This window comes from Suncus etruscus, chromosome 19 (genome assembly GCF_024139225.1).
Source record: "Suncus etruscus isolate mSunEtr1 chromosome 19, mSunEtr1.pri.cur, whole genome shotgun sequence".
Taxonomy (NCBI): Eukaryota; Metazoa; Chordata; class Mammalia; order Eulipotyphla; family Soricidae; genus Suncus; species Suncus etruscus.
The window spans coordinates 40,494,721-40,512,594 of NC_064866.1; the positions used below are offsets into that span (position 1 = coordinate 40,494,721).

Genomic DNA, 17,874 nt, shown 5'->3' on the forward strand with positions numbered 1-17,874 from the left:
AGCAAACACCAAACAAAAAACACGTTGTTACCTCTTAAAAATAACCTTTCTGATGGAAATTTGTAGCTTTGACACATTTTCCCTTCTTTTTCTTTTTTTTTTTTTTTTTTTTGGGGGGGGGGGAATGTCCACACCTGGCTGTATGCTCAGAAATCGCTCCTGGCAGGCTCAGGGAACCATGTGGGATGCTGGGATTCGAACCACAGTCCTTCCACATGCAAGGCAAATAAATGCCTTTACCTCCATGTTCTCTCCGGCCCCATTCTGTTGCCAGACCCTGCCATAACTTTGGGTTTCCTATATTTCACCTTATGTTAATGTTTATAGAGTAGTCATCTTATTCTTCTTACCAGGTTACTGTATCTTCCGGCATCTAAGATGACTGGGCGTATAAGACGACCCCCATTCATTTTAAATGTAGTTCTACAGTGTGCTATGTAAGTTAGCCATACAGTTTATACTATTTTAATTTGTTTTAATGGTTTCTTTGGTCCCCCCATTCACAATACAGATCAGGCAAAGGGTCTGGTTTGAGGTGTATATGGGAGCATTTACTGTACCTCCTCTTTCTATATAGTCAGTGTAAAGAACACAGCCTGGGGTAAGCATTGGGAGACCTTTTCTTTTCTTTTCTTTTTTGATTTTTTTTTTATATCTGTATAAAAAAAACCCCTTCACCAGTGCAACATTCCCATGACCAATATCCCAAGTGCCCTTCCTCCTCACCCCACACTGGCCTGTACTCTAGACAGGCTTTCTACTACCCCCATTCAGTCACATTTTGTTATGTCAGTACTCAGTGTAATTATTTCTGTGACTGCAGTAAACAATTCCTGTGGTGAGTTTCATGTCCAGGTGCTGGACCCTCACAGTCCTCCTCTATTTTGTCTCTGAGAATCATTATACAAATGTTTTTCATTTTTCTCAAAACCCATAGATGAGGGAGACCATTCTATGTTTATCTCTCTCCCTCTGACTTATTTCACTCAGAATAATAGATTCCATATACATCCATGTATAGGAAAATTTCATGACTTCATCTCTTTTGACGGCTGCTTAATAATGTTTTTCTATTTAACAATATTTTTATTTTAGATATAGTAGGCTCAGAAATAGTACTTTAGCTTCCGGGTTATTATAGGCTTTTTTTCCTCCTAATAATCAGCTTTGCAGTTTTCTTTTGGTGGTAGTCTGGAAAGAATCCCCTAATGAACTCATTAGAATTTTTTTCTATTAAAGTATTAAAGATACTAAACAGTGAGTGACATTTTATGTTCTTGGCATATTGTGTCTATAACCTGCTGAATATATCCCTGCCATTTGATAAACTCCATAGAGGAAGTATCTTGTTTCTTTTATATTTTCTTGTCTCTTTGACATCTCAAGTTATGTTAGATACATATTATGTGTATGAAAAGTATTTGGGTGCCCATTAACTTGATCACTGATAACTGGTTTTGTGGAGAGAGCATAGGTTCTTACACTTGGACACTGTGGTTGAATAACTTGCTTGGTCAGTAGAGCTGCAAAACCATTTCTCATAAATGGTACTGATAAGAACACCTCAGCAATTTGCTGGAAATGTTCGCTAATATAGGACTTTTATGATCACCAACAATGTAATATACATCTTTTTATTACAATATTCTAAATTTCCCCTTCCTCCTCTTCCATCATCACTATTTTGGGTATGGTTGGGATAACTGGAATTATATTCGCTTTGGGCAGAGTCATGTCATTCTTGGCTATTGTGGTGGTTAATGGGACTTTCATACAGCACTGTGGCTTTGGTGATTCCAAACAGCAGTGCTGTCCAGATTAACTTTGGACCATGTAGCAGGGGTCTCAAACTCGCGGCCTGCAGGCGGCAAAGGGCCCTCTGTTCAACATTTTGTGGCCCTGCCCTAGAGGAATCTTTTTTGCCTTTGTTTTGTTTTGTTTTAGTTGTTTGGGTCACACCCCCCAATGTTCAAGGCTTACTACTGACTTTGCATTCAAGGATCACCCTGACTTTGCCTCCTGCGGCCCCCAGGTAAATTGAGTTTGAGACCCCTGATCTAGAGGCTGTGCCAGGGATCAAATTTGTGGTCTGTCTTTGTCATGTCACTACTTTAATGGCTGTACTTTACTGCAAATCTGGTTTCGCTCTTAGTTGTTTTGGCATGTTGTGGGCAATTGTGTATGATCCATGCATAAATTATCCATTCTTGATGAGCAAGGTGGCAGCCAAAGAAGTTGACTAACATCTGATAAAATATAATGAATGTTTACTTAGATCTCTGTTCTCTTCTAGCTCTAATGCACCATTATAGTTTGGTTTCTGAATACAAACACATGCTAAAGTGCAGATATAATCTCCAACTTTGTGTTTTGTAGAAAACTTGTTTAATGAATACCTTAAGACCCACATCACTGCTGTCAGTAGTTTGTAGGACAAGTAAGCCAAGTCCTCTATATATTACGCATTACACATAGCCATGGTCCTATACATCTTTAAATGGAAAAAGTGAATGAAGCCAGGTGGTATTCTAGTTCTAAATCTATCAGTCTTCTAGAACACCAACACTGTAAACATTTAAGAATAGCATTTAGGGGCCGGGGCATAGTGCAGCAGTAGAGCATTTGCCTTGCACACAGCTGACCCAGGATGGACCTGGGTTTGGCCCCTGCCGTCCCAATGGTCCCCCAAGCCAGGAGTGATTTCTGAGCCTATAGCCAGGAGTAACCCCTGAGTGTCACCAGGTGTGGCCCCCCCTCAAAAAATAAACAGCATTTAAAAAGGCTTGGACTGTATTTTGAAATAATTATATTGCCATATGTAAGAATTGTTTCACAAGCTACTGTAGGCAGAATCTGCTTACCTTGTGACTGGAGTGTAGTGAATTGAATAGACTGGGCATGATGGTCAGACAAAGTGGGATTAGGGTGCAGAGATTAAGCAGTAGAAGATGTAATCAGAGAGAAGGTAAAAGGTATGGATCTTATATTTTGCTTTATAGGATGGATTTTTTGGGCTTTGGAAAATATATACACACAGGCATGTCCTAAAATAATTTGGTCTTGAGGTTAAGAATAAGCTGGACACAGAGGGGACCACTTATACTAGCAGCCTGGGGGTCAAAGGAGAGGGATATGATGAGATGCATGCTGGGAACAGGGGTGGAGGGAGGACAACACTGATGGTGAGAATGCCTCTGATTCAATGTCACTATGTACCTAAAATATTACTATGAAATATTTGTAATTTATTTTGGTCAAAATAAAAATTATTTAATTAAAAAAACAGAATTCTATATAGGAAAATGCTACAAAACAAAAGAATAACTGTTACTTTATCTTTGGGAAAGGGAGTTATTTCTTTTCTTGTTTTTTCTTATTTCCTTTTTTTTTTTTTTTTTTATTTTTGCCTGGGGGTGGGAGCTTATTCCTGGCTCTGCATTCTGGGATCACATCTGGATTATATTGAATGCCAGGGATCGAGTGCAGGTTGGCCTTTGTCCAAGACAAGCACCCTACCCTCTCCACTCTGGCCCTTTTCATGTCTTATATTAGTTTGTTTGAGAGCCCTACTCAGCAGTTCTCAGGGCTTGCACCTGGCTCTGTACTCGAGGATCATTCCTGATAAGACTCACAGAACAAAATGGGTACTAGGAATCGAACCAGGGCCCAGGGGCATGCATGGCAAGCACCCAGACCTGCTGTACTATTGCTCCAGCACTGCTTTTTTGTTTCTTAATGTATAATTGAATTTGCCATTGTCTGTTGTGTCAATTTGGACATTCCATAGGAGGAAATAAATTGAAATAGCCAATTAATACTTAGAAGTTTGCATTTCTAGGTCACCTTGCAGTATAGAGTGAGTAATTGGTATACTCTGTGATTTTGTTCTCTTAAACAGGAGTATGCTGCTGCTGTTCTGCTCTGCGTCCACGCTACAAACGCCTGGTGGACAACATATTCCCCGAGGATCCAAAAGTAATTTGAGCTACATCTACTGGTTCTTCTCTTTGCTGACCCATCCTTAACCCCTGCTGATAACCCTAAGGTTTTCCTCATTTCGTTTCTCTTCTTTGGTCTCTAAATCTCATCATGAACATAACAATGCTTATTTCTCTCTTCGTTCTAACTTTTAAATAACCCATGCTTGCTGGTCTTAATTTTTTGGGCCCTTTCCTTAGATCAGACATATATTCAGAGAAATGAACATGTGATATTTTTCTGTCTACATAGATCATTTGTACAAATGTTAGGAATATCACCGTGAATAGATATGGCTTAATGTTTTCACCAATTTCAGAGAAAAATAATTTGGTGATTATAATAATTGCGTGACTAATGCTGTAATAGAGAAGCTAAGTATAGGGCTTTGCTGGAGAACAGAGTGAAATCTACTTTGGACTTGGGAGGAAAAAGGCCTAACTAAAATTAAAAGGAAGCCACGATCCAAATAAAATGCATTGACCACAGAGAGAAAATTAAGATGTAACAAAAGAATATTCTAGGCAGAATTTTCTTTTAAGCTATTTTAAAGGAAGTATTTACTCTAAACTTTAAAAAATTAGTTGAAACTTTGGTGGAACATCACTGGCAACTGGATTTGAGTAATTTTGACTTGGTTTTACATTTTCTAAGATTACTTTATAGTCTACTGTTAAATATTTTAAAGAAAAAATATTGCCTGGGTTTGATTTACAAAATTTTCTATGTCTTGAAAAACTTATAAAATTTTGATCTTGCATTAGTGTCTGTATCTCATGATACAGATTTTTAATCAAATTATAGTCTTTTAAAGAAAGCTAATCAGTCAAATATACTTTACTTCCATATATCCTGAATAGTTTGTAACTGCCTTTTAATAATTTTCAACACATTGAACAAAAAGAGAAAAAAAAAGCTTAGTATTAAATAATTATACATAAGCCAGTCAGTAAAATGTTAAGTAAATAGGCCATAATAATTATAACCCGTTACATTTTACAGTTAGGCTCTAGGAACTTTTTTGTTTGTTTGTTTGTTTTTGGGCCACACCCAGCAGTGCTCAGGGATTACTCCTGGCTGTCTGCTCAGAAATAGCTCCTGGCAGGCATGGGGGACCCTATGGGACACCGGGATTCGAACCAACCACCTTTGGTCCTGGATCGGCTGCTTGCCAGGCAAACGCCGCTGTCCTATCTCTCCGGGCCCATGGCTCTAGGAACTTTTATGTGAAAGGTTTTGACCTCAAATGTGATCTCTTCTCTTTTCCCATAACTCTCGTCAGCTCTGAAACAGAGACACTAAGCCTCTACTACTCCACTCTAGTGTTCATCCTTCAAAGCTCAGATAATCTATTTCCTCTGAAAATGTCCCAACCTTCATAACTCTCTGCTTTAGAGGCAAAAACTATAACCTGTTTGCTTAACATTTCATTATTTGTCCTTATTTATTATGTGTTTATAGGGCTCAGACTTTCAGATCTCTGCACATTGACTACCTACTCTCTGTTCCATTTTGCATATGCCACTAGAACTTTTGACTTGGTTCCTTAAAAATAGAAAATATGCTCATAGGAGATATGGCTGTCATGGGTACAGTCTTACACTTTTGAAAACATTTCTTGCAGCCATTTTAAATAAAACTCACCTTGATACTTGGCAAAACTAGACTCTAATCACAATCCAGTTCACCTTTCATTACCTCTATGATTAAAGGAGTTCAGTGCCCCTTCACTGCCTATAAGTTAAAATAGTTAACTTAGCTTTCAGTCACATTCCTTCATAATATCCTCTATGTTATACTCAAAAATCACATACCTCTTATTTCTAAGAGAAATTATCTTAATATTTATTCTACTAAATGATAATGTGTTTTAAAATTCAAATGGAAAATATAATTCTTTGCTTAGAGGATAGAGAACAGTAACAATATAATTTTCTTGGGTTTCTTTTTACAAGTATTAGGGATACTCAGCATAAGACAGATTAACCACCAATCCAAAAGGGAAATCTGTATCAAATAACTCTTAACTGCCCCAATGCATGAAGATGTAGGTATAACTATTACCAATTCATCTTATTATTCTTATTCTAGGATGGGCTTGTTAAAGCTGATATGGAGAAATTGACATTCTATGCAGTCTCTGCTCCAGAGAAACTGGATCGAATTGGTGCTTACCTGGCAGAAAGGTTGAGCAGGGATGTTGTCAGACATCGCTCTGGGTAAAGAATCTAATTGCTATAAACAGTATCTTTGGAAAACTTTTCCTAGGCTAAGTCATCTTATAAGTTATTTTGATATCTTATCTGGCAATCATTAATGAAACATAGAATTCTGTAATGCTGTCTGAGGAAATCTGTACCACCATATAGATGAATTTTATGTATTCACTTATTTATTAGTGGTTAACTTTTTAAGAATAAAATAAATCATATATAGATATTGCTTTTGAGACTATTTGAAACTTTTATCATGGAAATAGTGATAAATTGATTCCTTTATCTTAACTACTATAGTATTGTAACTTAAAAATCAATCTCCAAATTGGAAGCAGAAGGATTTTGTTTACCAACAGACTTTTCAGAGGAGTAATAAATGGACATATATTAGGCTTGGGTATTACAGTTCAGAAGGTATATAGGCATGCTGTTTTGGCACTCTACTAGCTATATAGTACTATAAAGACCCACCATCTTTCTCTGTCCTAAATAGACAGTAATACATTTTAAGTTTGAATTTTGTATACTTTCTGTATTGCTAATTTAAAATTCTAATTTCATTTTAATTGTAGTCTCGATAATATAGTTAAAATATTGTTAATGTTTGACTATGCTATTCTGAGTTCCTTAAAACTATTCCATTCTCCAATTTCTTGCTGACTTTATTTTTTTCCACATTGTTAACACTCAAAACATGAGTGAATTCTGATAATTGTGATATTACGCATAATAGATTATTTGAGCTAAGAAGTTTATGTCCTGAATTTTAAGTTTTATTGCATGTTTTAAAATACAAATAAGATGGCTTGTTTTTATGGCTTTGCGTCTCCCAACTAGAATCAGGCTTGCTCCTCCTGGCTCTCTGCTCAGGTACTGAAACTGGGTTGACCATGTATAAGACAAGTACCAAACCTTCTGTACTGTCTCTCTGATCCCTAATATGGCTGATTTTTAAATTCACTTCTTTATATAATTTTGATGCTTTTGATATATATATAATATATATGCATGCATATTCATATATGTAACATTATGTTGGAAGTTTTAGGTATAGATATTACTTATAACATTTTTGGATCATATAAGACAAATAAGGTTGAAAGTCTAGAAACTGGAAAGTGTGTATGCTTTTACAGAGTAATGATACACATTGTGAAAAGGAGAAAATAGAATATTATGTTACCTATTTCACCTTGAAGATGCTGTTGCTTCAGTTTTTGGACACATTCAGTGGTGATGTGGGCTGCTCTCAGCTTGGTTATTGGTTACTCTTGGTGTAGCTCGAGAGTGCATTCACTTCTGGAGATCAGACCTGGGCCTTATAGATATAAATTTCATACTCGAGCCCTTAGAGTTTTCTCCAGCCCAAGAGGATTATTTCATACGAGTCTTGTGCTCTATGAGAAAAAAAAATTATAATTTACTAAATATGGCTTTCCTAAATTTTTTCTGTGTCATAAGTAAACCTAATTCATGTTTTGATGTTATTTTTGCCGTCTGCTTAGGTATGTTTTAATTGCTATGGAGGCATTAGACCAGCTTCTTATGGCTTGCCATTCTCAGAGCATCAAGCCATTTGTTGAAAGTTTCCTTCATATGGTAGCCAAGCTGCTGGAGTCGGGGGAACCAAAACTTCAAGTCCTTGGAACAAATTCAGTGAGTGAAATTATTTTCTAATTTTAATTTTAATTAACATTTCTAGAATTAATCTCCCTTTGAATATGCCATACCTGGTAAAGGCAAATGTTCTGTTGGAGTATTTGGACAGTCCCAAATGTTCTCTTGGGGTATGTGAATCAATGGAAAGAAAATTAGTTTTTAGCTTTTTCTTTTGCTCCTTGTGCATTTTGCAGTATTGACCTATCATAACAAGAATAGAAAGTTAATTGACCATAAAGTAAGATTTTCCCCTCATCATTTTCACTGTCTTTTAAAAGTATTTCTATTTATCACACTCTAGATTTTTAAACAATTATTTATTACCTGCGATTATTTTTAGTTAAGTATTTGCTGACATAGATGGTAGCTGATAAAACATAATTTCCTGGTTTGACTGCTCTGTTTACTGCACCATTTTCTAGGGAAAGTCCTACATAAACTTACCCAAGATTTTTATTTGTGACATGAGGACAATGATGGTATTAACCTTAGAGGATTTAAAAAATTAATAATTATAATATTGTGATTTACCAAGTTATTTATATTAGACTTATTTCAGGCAGTAATTGTTCAAAACCAAACCCACCACCAGTGTAACCTTACCTTCACTAGTGCCCCCAATTTTCTACTCACCACCCTAATTTTTCCCCCTTGCAGGAACAGATTTACTTCTTATTGTTTGATACGACACAAATCAAAATAAAGTACCAAATTTACATCAGCAAGGGTCAATGAAATCATGTTATCTCTTGCCATGGTATTATAAAAGTTATTGTCTAAGGATTTATTGATCTGTGGTTGGTACTAGTTGTGCCTTCTGTGTTACGGTTCTGACTTCCTGAGTTTGGTAGATTACTATGTTTCTTCCCATCAAATTTCCTGTGATACTACTGGTTAGACACTACTATGACATTTTGAGGTGTTACCAAAACAGTGGGGTTTAGGATCTGTAGATTTTTATGCTATGAATTAATGTTTAGGAAGTGCTTAGAACGGATTCTGGCATATAGTTAGTAAAAGTATGTTTAAAATGAAAACAAATACAGGAAGATTAGGGTGTAGCTCAGTGGTCAAGTACTTCCTTACATATATAATAGGTGCTATCAGGAACACATACCACACATAGAGAAAAATGAAACAACATATAAGAATATATGAGCTAAACCATTTTATGATTCTTTTTATTTGTTTCAGGGGAAAAACAGTGGAAATTTCCAAATGCAGTTGGATTGGCATGGCAGTTTTTATAGCTAAATAGGCTTTAAATTATTTAAATATTTAAATATTATTTATTAAATTCCTATTAAGTAGGAAGTAGGAAATAGGCTTTCCTATTTCCTTTTCTATTTAGGAGAGAAAAAGTTTTTTTTTCTTTTTTCGGTTTTTGAATTTTGGTTTTTGGGTCACACCCGGCAGCACTTAGGGGTCACTCCTGTCTCTATGCTCAGAAATTGCTCCTGGCTGGCTCGGAGAGGTGAGTGGAGGGGGGATACCATATTCTGCACCTGATTCTGTGGATAAAAACATTAGAACATAGGGACTGAAGTGGTGGCGCAGTGGTAGGGTATTTGCCTTGCATGCGGCTGACCTAGGATGGACCGCGGTTTGATCCCCTGGCATCCGATGTGGTCCCCCAAGCCAGGAGCGATTTCTGAGCACATAGCCAGGAGTAAACCCTGAGCGTCACTGCGTGTGGCCCAAAAACCAAAGAAAAAAGAAATAAAAACACATTAGAACAGCATTACAGGCCTTTGTAATAGGAGGTTGATTAATCTGAACAGCTGTTTCCATTATTGCAGGTTTCTAATTTTTAAAAGAAAAAAATACAATATGTACTAGAGTTAGCTATATGTTATATCATTTAATGTTCACAAAATAGTTTCCATTGTTATAGTTATTTATATTAGACTTATTTCAGGCAGTAATTGTTCAAAACCAAACCCACCACCAGTGTAACCTTACCTTCACTAGTGCCCCCAATTTTCTACTCACCACCCTAATTTTTCCCCCTTGCAGGAACAGATTTACTTCTTATTGTTTGATACGACACAAAATCAAAATAAAGTACCAAAATTTACATCAGCAAGGGTCAATTTGAAATCATTGTTATCTCTTGCCATGGTATTATAAAAGTTATTGTCTAAGGATTTATTGATCTGTGGTTGGTACTAGTTGTGCCTTCTGTGTTACGGTTCTGACTTCCTGAGTTTGGTAGATTACTATGTTTCTTCCCATCAAATTTCCTGTGATACTACTGGTTAGACACTACTATGACATTTTGAGGTGTTACCAAAACAGTGGGGTTTAGGATCTGTAGATTTTTATGTGCTATGAATTAATGTTTAGGAAGTGCTTAGAACGGATTCTGGCATATAGTTAGTAAAAGTATGTTTAAAATGAAAACAAATACAGGAAGATTAGGGTGTAGCTCAGTGGTCAAGTACTTCCTTACATATATAATAGGTGCTATCAGGAACACATACCACACATAGAGAAAAATGAAACAACATATAAGAATATATGAGCTAAACCATTTTATGATTCTTTTTATTTGTTTCAGGGGAAAAACAGTGGAAATTTCCAAATGCAGTTGGATGGAGTGGCATGGGCAGTTTTATAGCTAAATAGGCTTTAAATTATTTAAATATTTAAATATTATTTATTAAATTCCTATTAAGTAGGAAGTAGGAAATAGGCTTTCCTATTTCCTTTTCTATTTAGGAGAGAAAAAGTTTTTTTTTCTTTTTTCGGTTTTTGAATTTTGGTTTTTGGGTCACACCCGGCAGCACTTAGGGGTCACTCCTGTCTCTATGCTCAGAAATTGCTCCTGGCTGGCTCGGAGAGGTGAGTGGAGGGGGGATACCATATTCTGCACCTGATTCTGTGGATAAAAACATTAGAACATAGGGACTGAAGTGGTGGCGCAGTGGTAGGGTATTTGCCTTGCATGCGGCTGACCTAGGATGGACCGCGGTTTGATCCCCTGGCATCCGATGTGGTCCCCCAAGCCAGGAGCGATTTCTGAGCACATAGCCAGGAGTAAACCCTGAGCGTCACTGCGTGTGGCCCAAAAACCAAAGAAAAAAGAAATAAAAACACATTAGAACAGCATTACAGGCCTTTGTAATAGGAGGTTGATTAATCTGAACAGCTGTTTCCATTATTGCAGGTTTCTAATTTTTAAAAGAAAAAAATACAATATGTACTAGAGTTAGCTATATGTTATATCATTTAATGTTCACAAAATAGTTTCCATTGTTATAGTTTTATCCCAAATATTTATATTTGATATTCTAACAATATAATGATTATTAGAATTGTCATACGCATTCTACAAATGAGAAATAGAAATTTAAAACTTTTGTTCTAAAATAGTGCTGTGTATTAGAGGCATCAATCTAGGACTCACTTGTTCCAAAGCATTTATAAATTTTAGCATAAAATACATGGTTATTAATTGTAAATAAAATGCTAGGAAAAACTTTGGTCATACCTGCACCCTCTCACACCCCCATATTTTGGCATTTTCATGCTAAACTTAAGTAGAACAGGCCATTAATGGTTAATATTAGGTCAACTAGATTGGATAGCTCAGTAAAGGTCCAAGAATGTAGTGCCTTTTGGGGCTCTGCTCTCGCAGGGACCTGCACTTGGCCACCACAACCACACCTTCCAGTGGGGGTCAGACACCGCATGCAATGCTGGTGATCAAATGAGCCAGGTTCGTGCTGTCTAACTAACCTCTGTCCCCTTGCTAAATAACTCCCTGACTGTCCTGCCCTGCAGGATTCAGTAATTCGTGGGTACGTGAGGGGGTCCCAGCCTAAAAAATAAAGAGAGAGAAATGGGTCCGAAGACAAAGAGTCTGATCAAGGGCCAAATTTGTTGAAGCAGACGACAGGCTTATATACTCCAGCAGAGCAGGGGAAGAAGAGGGGAAATACAAGAACAGCCTTTGTTTTATAGATGACTTCATTTACAAGGTACAATTTGATATTTTCTCAAGAACATTTTGTGGTCAACTGAGATAGGTCAAACCTGGAACTTTTGTGTACATCCGAGTCATACATTCTGTAGCCAACAGCTGTTTCTCGTAACTTTTGACAGGACAATGTGCTGTTTCCATACTTAATTTCTATAGATGCATTCAACTGTCACAAGTTCTCAGAACATAATCTACAACAGGATCTGTGCTGTTTCCTGTGACTTTTGAACTGGGTAAATGCCTCTGCAAAAGGTTAGGCACGTATGCATGCCATGACAAAAGAGAAGTTCATGCTGTGGGGAAAGAAGGCAATCCATACAGACTCCATCTTGAGTCTGCCCCTGACACCTGACTCTGAATATTTTCCTTCTCCCAACAGAATCTGTCTATCTTACTTAGCTCATTGCATTTTTGTTGTTTTTAAATATTATAGACCATCCATTGAAGAATTCACTATACTCAAGTATTGATTGATTCTCAGTGAGGAGAAATTTCTCCTCCTCCTCCATTCCCAATTAAACATTTGAAAATGCCTGGAGATATTTTGATTCTCAGTTATAGTGGGGAGTGCTGTAATATTTAAAATGCTTGGGATGGTGTTCAGTATCCTACTTGTAATAAACATGATAGCCCCTATAATACAGAATGGTGGCCTAAAAGATGAAATGTTATAATTTGCTGCAACTTGGATGGAATTGGAGGGTGTTAATGCTAAGTGAAATGAGTCATAAAGTAAAAGATAAATACCAGATGGTCTTGCCAATTGTGGAATGTAAAGAAATAAAGAAAGAAACTAGGAGGCCCCTGATGCACACAGAACCCGAGACATGATCAGAAAATTGAAGTGTATAGGAGAGGGCTGAGGGGAGGGACCTGAAGAGGTGTGGGAGGATATTGAAATGCCAGTAGAAGGATTGATGTAGTAGCTCTGTAACTGTAAAATGTGGATTTCAGTCATATTGTAAACTAGGATACCTCATTATAAAAAGTTAGTATTAATAGAAGAATGGCCAGCAGCTGGAGAGATAAAACAAGCAGGGATTAAGGTACACGCCTTGTATGCAGCCAACCTTTATTGCATCTTCTGTATGTACCACTTGGTCTCCCATGGAATGCGGCCTCTGGGACCCTCAAGCCAACGTGGTTCAGCCTAGATATGCCCCAACACTGCAGGATTGGGGCAGCATCACATCCTTGGACCCATTGAATAGCATACCTGATTGGCCCCGAGTCATAAGGAGGGTCCACACAAGCCCTGTATTACTTTGGGAGCCCCTTCCCAAAAAGGAGTGCCAAGAATTTTAGTACTGCTGAGGCTGTGATGCTCTGAATCTAAAGGAATGCATTGTAGCTGTTATTTTGTCTTTTGAAACAATTCTTTACTCTGCAGTTAAAATTTTTAGTGATAATGAAATTGGGGCAAGCTGGAAGGACCGGCTCACAATTTGAAGCTTACCACAAAGAGTGATGAACTCTTTTCGGGAAATAACAACTACACTAACAACTAACATGACAATGTTAAAGAATTAGAGAAGTAGGGGCCGGAGAGATAGCACATTGGCTTTTGCCTTGCAAGCAGCCGACCCAGGACCTAAGGTGGTTGGTTCAAATCCCGGCATCCCATATGGTCCCCTGTGCCTTCCAGTAGCTATTTCTGAGCAGATAGCCAGGAATAACCCCTGATTGTCACCGGGTGTGACCCCTCCCCCCCCAAAAAAAGAATGAAAGAAGTAGAATGCCTGTCACGAATACAGATTAGGGGAGGAGGGCGTTGGTGGTGGGAATATTGCACTGGTGGTGGGGAGAGTTCTGTTTATTATTGAAACCCAATACAAACATGCTTGTAATCATGGTGCTTAAATAGATTTATTTAAAAAAAAAAAGAAATTTGGGCAAAGTATATACGTTAACTCATTTGATCAAATGTTTACCAGCATTATATCCTCCCATCTGTAACCCATTTTTGCTGCCTTTGGCCAAGGTGGATGCCAGACATTATACATTTCCCAGCAGAACACTGAACTGTTAGGTACTTACTTCTTCTGCTTTATATCCCATTGCCTGTAATGGCTCTTTCTGGCTATTTCACCCTCTTAAATTGCTAGAAGGGAAAAAAGAACTAGGTCAACTTTTTTATTTTTTCTTTTATTATAATAATTTTTATTTTGACCAAAGTGGATTACCATATCTTTCACAGTACTATTTCAGGTACATATTGACATTGAATTGGGAATTCCCACCACCAAAGTTGTCCTCCCTCCACCCCCTTTCCCAGCATGCATCCCATATCCCCCTCCCTTACCCTCTGGGCTGCTAGTATAAGTGGTCCCCTCTGTGTCTAGCTTCTTGTAGATTGGGTATTGATTCTGTTGTCATTGGCTTTGGGTTGGTGTTTAAGTCCAATCATTTTTATTACTACTCAGTGATCATACAACTGCTTGGTCTTGGTACCCTCCATTATTTCCCTCTCAATTTGAGAAGCAGAACAAGATGGTTCAAGTTATGTGGTGTATGGAAAACTTCTGCTCCATCATAGATAATGAAATCAGACCTCTGTATCTAGAGATCTTGGTATCTGCACAGGTCAAAGAATGGAGCCTATGATGAAGTCTTTCTTTATGGTTCAAGAAGTTCTGTTCCATCACTGTTGTTTTAATCAGTCTTCTGTAGTTGGTGGTCTTGGTTTTTTGCACTGATCCTAGGATGCAGCCTAGGATAGAGTCAGTATGTTTCCAGAAGACCTGTTAAATTACAGTTGTCTCATTTAGATCTCTGGAATTAGAGATCTTAGTTGTTGTACAGATCATAGGCCAAAGCCTAAACTAGGGCTTTTTTATTGATCCTAGGATAAGTTCTGCCCATTCATGGTTGTCACAGTCTTCTGTAGATAGCGAATCTTAGAAAGCATTGTATTGTTACTTGTTTTTCATTTCAAATATTCAGCAACCCCATATTAAATACTCCACTTCATATACAATAGATCTTGTAAATAGATCCAGGAATCCAAATCCTAAATCGCCATGGGGCTGTTTATAACTTTTTTGCTGTACTTTCTTCCTTTGATTCAAGTATATAACAAGAAGTCTGTAATAGCAATACCTTACTTGTTGTTGACAAGATTTTATGTAGAGTGTATAGCTTCAGTTTTTGGTAGCAAACTCTTAGAGTTGCAGTATTAAACAAACCTTTCCATAAAATTAAAATGAAGATATACTTTGTCATTTAAGACAGAACTGACCGCTTATATCCTGTTTTTATGGTCAAACATGAGTTTTCTAAAACTGATCATTCAGATAGGTGACTTTTGATAGATGAATAAGGTTTCTCCTTATAAATAGTTTTTAGAATCTTGAACATTTTAGTGGCCAGGTTTTTTATTCATTTTTTTCCTAATTTTAAGTATGTGGCATATTTGGCATGCATGAAAATATATAAGCAAATAAGCTAAAGACATATGTTATTTTATTTAGAAGCAATTTACTATTCGTATTTCTTTAAAATACATATTAGAAAATATAAATTGTTTCTGTGTATTGCTTGTGCTGTTGACACTGTGTTAGATTTTAGTTTGGTATTTGGCCACACTCAATGGTATTCTGGACTTAATCCTGACTGCAATCAGGGATCACTCCTGGTGGGTTAGGGAACCATATGTAAGTTTGGGAGTTGAACCTAGCCCAGCCACATACAATACAATCTCCTTATCCACTATACTATCTCTCTGACCCCTTGAGGTTTGTTTCAATGTAAAGTATAAATTCTTTTTTAGTTTTCTGAAGGTATTCATACATTTAGTATGTAGTATAGTAATAGCCAGTCTTTAGTTAAAAAATAAACATCAAAATATTATATACCTTGACTTAAAGTATGTTGAAATTATAATATTAATCAAAGTAATAAACATTTGAATAAAATACTCAGGTTAATGAAATACAATTGAGATTCCAGAAATAGTTATCCTCACATGTGGACAAATTTTTTTCAGTAAATGATGTTAAGAAAACTAAATTGCCTGGAAAACTAAGGGAAACTAGATTACTTGCTTTTAGTATACACAAAAATAAACTGAAGTGGGCTAATGACTTGAATGTCTGACTAGAAATCTTGCCATAAGTAGAATAACAAACATAGGGGATATGCTTTTTTTATTTGGCGGTATAGTTTTCCAAAGTTAGGGTTGTTTTGTATATAAAAGTTAGATGAACCTGAATAATTGAGAACATTAATAAGGAATGTATATTAGGAGTTCTAAAGGGCAAGTTCTATAGCACGTGTCAAATAGTTAAAATTTCCTAAATGTAGATATATATTTCTGTTGTTTTTGCTGGATTTTTTTTTGTTTGATCATTAGAAAGGAGGTAGGATTGTATTAGTATATCTCTATGTTCTTGTGTTTGTTTCATTCCATGCTCCCCTTTTTAGTCCTGTCTTAATTGCTTAAATATTATTTATTCATGGATCACATATAAAGGCTATTTTATTCATGTTTTACATAGTTATGTAAGAGCTATAAAGGAAGATATCTTTTATTTTTAATTCTTATTGTGGTCATAAAGGAAGATATTCTATCTACGTTTACAAAATAGACTTCCCAGTCTATTGAATGCATTAGGCACAATCTTAGGAATACTTAATGCTTTATAAAAACCTTCTAGAGTCGGTTCATTCAAAAGGAATGTAAAAGGCTGTTTTTAATATTTGTTCCATACTTGACTTTCTTAAGTTCCTTATGAAATCATTTCTATTTTAATAAATTTGGTATATGTGATCGTTTGTTTGCTTTATACTTGGACATTTCTCATTTTCTACAACAGATAATGAAAGTACATGTGTTCGACACTCTCAAAAGATGATAATCATTCATCTTGTTTTGCAGTTTGTTAAATTTGCAAACATTGAAGAAGACACACCATCTTATCACAGACGATATGACTTCTTTGTATCTCGCTTCAGCGCCATGTGTCATTCCTGTCATAGTGATCCAGAAATAAGAACAGAGTATGTAATTGTTTCACGTAATGATTTATAATTTTTAGGATAATCTACTGATGTATACCACCTTTATTGATTCGCCAAGAAATTAGACTTTATACAAGTAAAATTGAACAAAAATTATATGAATGTGTAAATTCCAAAGTTGGGCTTTATTTATAAACGTGCTTTGTTCTTCACAAATGACTCCATTTCTTTTTTGTTTGTTTTTTGTTTTTCGGGCCACAGCCATTTGATGCTCGGGTTATTCCTGGCTAAGCACTCAGAAATTGCCCCTCGCTTGGGGGGACCATATGGGACGCAGGGGGGATCGAACAGAGGTCTTTCCTTGGCTAGCGCTTGCAAGGCAGACACCTTGCCTCTACCGCCACCTCACCGGCCCCAACTGCCATTTCTATTAGAAGTTGTGATAACTATACTTGTTTTGTTTAGTTTGGGGCCACACCTGGTGGTTTCTCCTAACAGATATTTTCTAGAACCTCTAATATTTTAGTTACTGGAATTTTATTCATTTTTTTCTAATTTTGAAAGTAATTAGAAAATTTGGAATACATGATAATATGTGGATATTAAAGTCACATGTAATTCTAATACTCAGAATTAAGTATTCAATTTTTTTTTTTTTGGTTTTGGGTCACAGCCTGCAGCGCTTAGGGGTTACTCCTTGCTCTATACTCAGAAGTCACTCCTTGCTCTATACTCAGAAATTGCTCCTGGCAGGCTGTGGGGACCATATGGGATGCTGGGATTTGAACCACCATCCTTCGACATGCAAGGCAAATGCCCTACCTCCATGCTATCTCTCCAGACCCGATATATTTAATTTTTTATCACTTTAAAATATACATTAGAAAATAAGGAACATATTACTACATTTTTATACACTTCCTGTGCTGTTGATAGTATGTTTTATTTTAGTTTGGTTTTGGGGCCACACTCAATGGTGCTCAGGACTTAACTCCTGGCTCTACTGCAGGATCACTCCTGCAGGCTCAGGGGCCCATATGGGAGTTCAGAGATAATCTGAGTTTACTGTGTGCAAGG

The 17,874-nt window shown here is 36.7% G+C and overlaps 1 protein-coding gene and 1 non-coding gene across 3 annotated transcripts in view; one reads left to right on the forward strand and one right to left on the reverse strand.

Moving 5' to 3' along the window:
- Nucleotides 1-17,874, forward strand: part of EFR3A (EFR3 homolog A) — a 110,264-nt gene that overhangs the window by 48,349 nt on the left and 44,041 nt on the right. The window contains exons 2-5 of one of the 2 annotated variants that reach the window (XM_049765568.1): nucleotides 3,899-3,975; nucleotides 6,070-6,197; nucleotides 7,700-7,850; nucleotides 16,715-16,836. In XM_049765568.1, the coding sequence (XP_049621525.1) occupies nucleotides 3,899-3,975; nucleotides 6,070-6,197; nucleotides 7,700-7,850; nucleotides 16,715-16,836 (478 nt within the window). Of the gene's footprint in view, nucleotides 1-3,898; nucleotides 4,046-6,069; nucleotides 6,198-7,699; nucleotides 7,851-16,714; nucleotides 16,837-17,874 lie in introns of both variants that reach the window. The other variant, XM_049765569.1, reaches the window with a different exon arrangement.
- Nucleotides 487-618, reverse strand: LOC125997805 (small nucleolar RNA SNORA51). Its single transcript, XR_007491822.1, has one exon. It is a non-coding gene; the product is annotated as a small nucleolar RNA SNORA51 (small nucleolar RNA).